The sequence below is a fragment of the Dipodomys ordii genome, unplaced genomic scaffold (genome assembly GCF_000151885.1).
Source record: "Dipodomys ordii isolate 6190 unplaced genomic scaffold, Dord_2.0 Scaffold6, whole genome shotgun sequence".
NCBI lineage: Eukaryota > Metazoa > Chordata > Mammalia > Rodentia > Heteromyidae > Dipodomys > Dipodomys ordii.
In genome coordinates this window covers 440,094-444,983 of record NW_012267222.1, presented here as the reverse complement: position 1 = coordinate 444,983, position 4,890 = coordinate 440,094, and the positions used below count along the sequence as shown (strand labels likewise).

The window sequence follows — 4,890 nt, the reverse complement described above, 5'->3', positions numbered from 1 at the left end:
TGTGCTGAGGCTGGACAGGTGCCCATCTTTCTCCATGGAGTAGAGAAGATGGAAGTTCCCACACAGGAAAAGAAGCAAGGTGACCCCAGAAGACTTGAGCCTCCGGAAGTTTATCTATCTTAGAAAAAGCACATTAACTGGGTGTGAGTAGCTCACACCTATAATCTTAACTACTCGGGAGGCTGACATCTGAGGATCACAGTTTGAAGCCAGCCCAGGCAGGAATATCTGTGAGACTCTTATCACCAATTTATCGCCAAAAAGCTGGAAGTGGAGCTGTGGCTCTAGTGGTAGAGTGCTAGCCTAGAACAAAAAGGCTTAGGAACAGCACTTAAACCCTGAGTTCAAGCCCCAGGATCGGCATCCACACAAAAGATTTGTGTGGATTTCAGATTTGTCTGCCATGGCTGGCTCTAAACTTCCTGAATAGCTAGAATTATAGGCTTGAGCTACCAGTGGCCTGTTAATTCTTAGAAAATCTGGATTTTTGTTTAAGCTATGATCATGTTCATGTATACTTTGGGATTTTTTTCAGCTCACTCCTGTCTACTAACATGGAAGAAGTGACCAGGCCAGTCTCTGGGGCAGAGCTGGAGGACAGCGTCCCCCGCGCCCCCGCCATGGAGGACCGTAAGGAAGCCACGCCGCGTGTCAACACCCTGCCACGGGCTGGCCCATCTACCAAGTTCTTTTTCTTTTCTCAGAGCAAGAGGTTATATTATTGGTTTTAGTTGAAAGGATAAATTGTGGCTCAGAATTTTGGAAGTGGCAGACTGTAATTTTCTAGTTTCCAGCATCACCACTGAGAAATCAGATGACATTTTTATCACAGTCCTGAATATGATCTATTTTTATTTCTTTTCCTGATTTTTCTTTTGAAAATTTCTGATGATCTGAAATTTTTCTGAGATGTCCTTGATTTGGATCTTGTGCTGGGTTCCAGGCAGCCATTCCTGTCTGAAAACTGGTTCCCACCCACAGCACCTTTCCTGGCTTGGTGGGGAAGGAGTGTCAGCACACCCCTCACCCCACCTCACCCCTCCCCACCCCAACCTTCCATCTCCCATGGGAGGGGCTGCCCCTCAGCCCCGGCTCCCTTCTCTGTCCTCCCGCCCTGGGCTGAGACCTTTTTAAATGATTTACCAACCATTTCTGCAGAGAGGCTGAAGATCTAGAGATAAGCCCAGTAAACAACTTGACATGTTTTGCTAGAAGTTTGTAGTGATTTTTTTTTATGTGTACAGGCTGGACCTGGGGCTTGAACTCAGGCCAGGCCTGGGTATTATCCCTGAGCTTTTGTGCTCAGGCTAGCAATCTACCACTTAAGCCAGAGCTCCATTTCTGGCTTTTTTTTTTTTTTGTAATTAATTGGAGATAAGAGTCTCATAGACTTTACTGGCCCAGGCTGACTTTGACCCTCAATCCTTAGATCTCAGCCTCTTGAGCCGCTAGGATTGATTATAGGCATGAGTCATTGGTGCCCAGCTGCAATGATATTCTGTGAATATATGTGTGTGCCAGTCCTGAGGCTTCAATTTAGGGCCTGGGTGCTGTCTCAGCTCTTTTTGCTCAACTCTACCACAGTTCCACTTTGTTTTCTGGTGGTTAATTGAAGATAAGAGTCTTACAGACTTTCCTGTTTGTCTGGCTTTGAACCACAATCCTCAGATCTCAGGCTTCTGAGTAGCTAGGATTACAGGCATGAGCTACTGGCACCCGGTTATTTGGGGTTTTTTGTTTTTGTTTTGTTTTTGTCAGTCATGGGGCTTGAACTCTGGGCCTGGGTGCTGTCCCTGAGCTCTTCAACTCAAAGCCAGCACTCTACCACTTGAGCCACAGGGCCACTTACAGTTTTCTGGTGGTTTTATTGGTGATAAGAGTCTCACAGCCTGGCGCCAGTGGCTCACACCTGTAATCCTAGCTACTCAGGAGGCTGAGATCTGAGGATTGAAGCCAGCCTGGGTAGGAGAGTCATTCAGACTCTTAGGTACAATTAGCTACTAAAAAGCTGAAAGTGGAGCTGTGGCTCAAATGGCAGAGTGCTAGCCTTGAGTGAAAAAACTCAGAGACAGTGCCCAGGCCCTGAGTTCAAGCCCTAGGACCCAAACACATACAGACACAAAAGAAAGCAAAGCAGAAAGTATTTCAATGTCCATTTAAAATGGCAATAACAAACTGTTGCCAGTCACAATGTGTGACCTCACTGGAGGTCGCCTGTGCGAGTGCTGTGGCCTCTAGAAACTCCACTTTATGCACAGGAAGCAACACAGGGCAGGTCACCTCTCAAAAGAGTCCTGGAGACCCAAGTCCCCAGCCCACTCTGCTGTCCACCCTTGCCGTCCCTTTGAGCTGCTCAGACTTAAACGTTTGGTCAGCAGTGTATTTTAACTGTGGCCTTGATTTCTAGAACATCCTGAGCAAGAGGATCCAGAGTTTGAGGTGGAAATGCATCCCAGGGGAGCTGAGATGGCCATGGGCCCCCGACCCTGTGGGTAATACATCGGGGGCACAGTTGCACATTGGGGTATGGGAACAGCAGAGGTGCTGGGCTCCACAGATGGCATGAGCAGTGGCTCCTGTCTTTTTTATTCCAAGTTCAGCAAAGGAGCCGGGAGCTGACACAGAGCAGACGAAGACAAGCATCCAAGACAGAATCCAGGCGCTCCGCCTGCGCCAGACCTTGGAGCTCCTGGATGAGATGCAGGAAGAGAAGGACTTCTCCATTCAGAGGACAAGGTGAGCTGCTGGCCCAGGGTCCGGGCCTCTCCCACTGCGTCCCTGGGAGCTCCACGGGGCAGGCCTGCCAGAGTCCACCCCACCGCAGCCCATCAAGCCCCATGGTCATGGTGCCCTCAGCCTCAGCTCCCTTCTCCCTCCCTCAGTCTATCAAGTTCTGAGCCCCTAACTGGTCTGGCCCCCAGCAGGCCAGTCAGGTGTGGTGAGGCCTTCACAGGCAGCCTCCTGCCTCCTGGGTTCCTGCTGGGCCTGGTCTGCATGGTTCATGCTGCCTTCTCCCAGTAACCTGGCGGCAGCTGTGCAGGGCATGTCCCCAGTGTCTGGGGAGAGACATCCCGAACCTAGAGGAAAGGCAGCAATTCCCACGCAGCTGGTCTGGCTCACCACCGCAGACGATAGTGTTCACCCTGGCCCAAGACCCTGCAGGCCTACTGCAGGGTCACGACTCTCCATTCTGAGACTGGACACGTGCTTCTGCACGAACCCAGATGCAAATCTATGACCAGAGGAGACTGCACATGTCATCCTCAGCACCAGTGACCGGAGGGGACTACATGTGTCGTCCTCTGCACCTTGGCTGAAGTTCATCCTCCAGTGTCCCTTAGATCTCATGCTCTGCCTTGCATTCTGTCACTTTTAGCCGAGGGAAGAGACACATACAGAAGCTTACTTCTCCTCCAGGGCACAGGATGCTGCTTTGTTCTGTTCTAGAATGTGACAAGGATCTGTGGTCCAAGTGGCCTCAGGCCTGAGCTCTTCTGAGTAGATCCAGGCAAACTCTGTTGCCCTCAGCAGCCCAGGGTTGCTGCCTCTGGGGCTCCACAGCTGACCCCCTTGGCCAGGCTTTCAGAACATGGGTGAGCGAGACCCTCTGCCCTGGGTCCCACCTCTCCCACTGCCCCCTTCTACTGGCACTGGGAACTTACCCTCCAATTCTCAATCACCTTTCCAGAGAGGAGCTGAGCGCCTGCCGCCAGCGGATGAGCCTGCTTAGCAAACAGCAGAAGAACATGGCAGCCCAGACCACCCTGGAGAGGGAGAACAACAACATGTAGGTTGCCTCTGGGTGGGCTCCTGAGGCAGGCCCAGGGGTGACTTAGGGGCGTCAGGGGGCCTGCGGGGCTGAGAGGGCATCAGGGTCCTGGTGGGGTTTGGGGGCTGGAGGACCTGGAAATGTGAGCGTTGTTGGGGCCCTGGGGGCCAGGGCCTGTGCCATGAGCCTCTCTGTTTACTCACCGGGCTACGTGCTGTTCACGCACTGTGTTCAGGCAGGCCAGGAAGCAGGCAGCATACTCCAGCAAGGGGCACAGACAAGGCAGTGGACAAGGCTGGGCCCACGCTAATGCAGGGGCAGTGCCAGCTCTGGTCGCTTTGATGGGACTGTAAACCCACTAATTCTGTGGGGTGCTGCAGCCCCGTGTCCACAGAGGACCCCAGACGCGACCAGTGGCTGGGGCCACTTCTCTGCGTCCACAGATGCAGTGGGGTCCCATCCACAGAGTGCCATGGTGCTCTTCCCATTGCTGAGGCCCTGCCCAAGCCACCCATAAGATAGTCACATCCAGGGACTGACCGCTGCCCTGTGGGAGGGTTTCAGGATGGAGGAGAAAGTAAGGGTTCAGAGCAGCTCAGCACAGAGGGGCCAGCCAGGGTTTGGGGGAGTGCGCTGGGGTCTTTCCTGGGTCTGAGGCCTGCAGGGCTTACTGTTCCGAGGGTGGCCCCTGGCAGCAGGAGAGAGGGGGCTCTCTGGCAAGGCCCCGCCTTGGCCCCTGCCATGCGCCATGCCCCCTGCCTCTGGCCAGTCTGGTGGTGGACTTGGCTCCTGAAAGTTAGAAGCCCTGGAGGCACCAGGCTCCCCCACCCATCTCTTGGTACAATCAAGGTGCTGCCCAGAGACCCACCTGGCCCTGTGCTCTGTGCGCAGGGCAGCTGTGGGCCGTCTCCAGGCTGCATCCAGGCGCCTGCACACAGAGCTGGAGAACGAAGAAGCCCTGCAGTCGAGGATCACAGCCACATTGAAGGAGACCCAGTAAGCTGGGCATTGCTCTGGAGGAGCGAACTAGGATGCAGAGCCCAGAGCAGCTGGTGGGCCAATTCCTAGCATGGGGTGAAGGAGAGACCCTAAAACCCCAGCGCTGCTCTTCAGTGAAGAGG

The 4,890-nt window shown here is 53.7% G+C and overlaps 1 protein-coding gene across 1 annotated transcript in view; it reads left to right on the top strand.

The window, feature by feature from the left end:
* Window positions 1-554: 554 nt before the first annotated feature.
* Cfap74 (cilia and flagella associated protein 74) overlaps window positions 555-4,890 on the top strand; it is a 48,864-nt gene continuing 44,528 nt past the window's right edge. Inside the window, exons 1-5 of the mRNA XM_013031431.1 lie at window positions 555-630; window positions 2,408-2,492; window positions 2,596-2,736; window positions 3,689-3,787; window positions 4,661-4,765. Of these exons, the coding sequence (XP_012886885.1) occupies window positions 555-630; window positions 2,408-2,492; window positions 2,596-2,736; window positions 3,689-3,787; window positions 4,661-4,765 (506 nt within the window). The remainder of the gene's footprint in view (window positions 631-2,407; window positions 2,493-2,595; window positions 2,737-3,688; window positions 3,788-4,660; window positions 4,766-4,890) is intronic.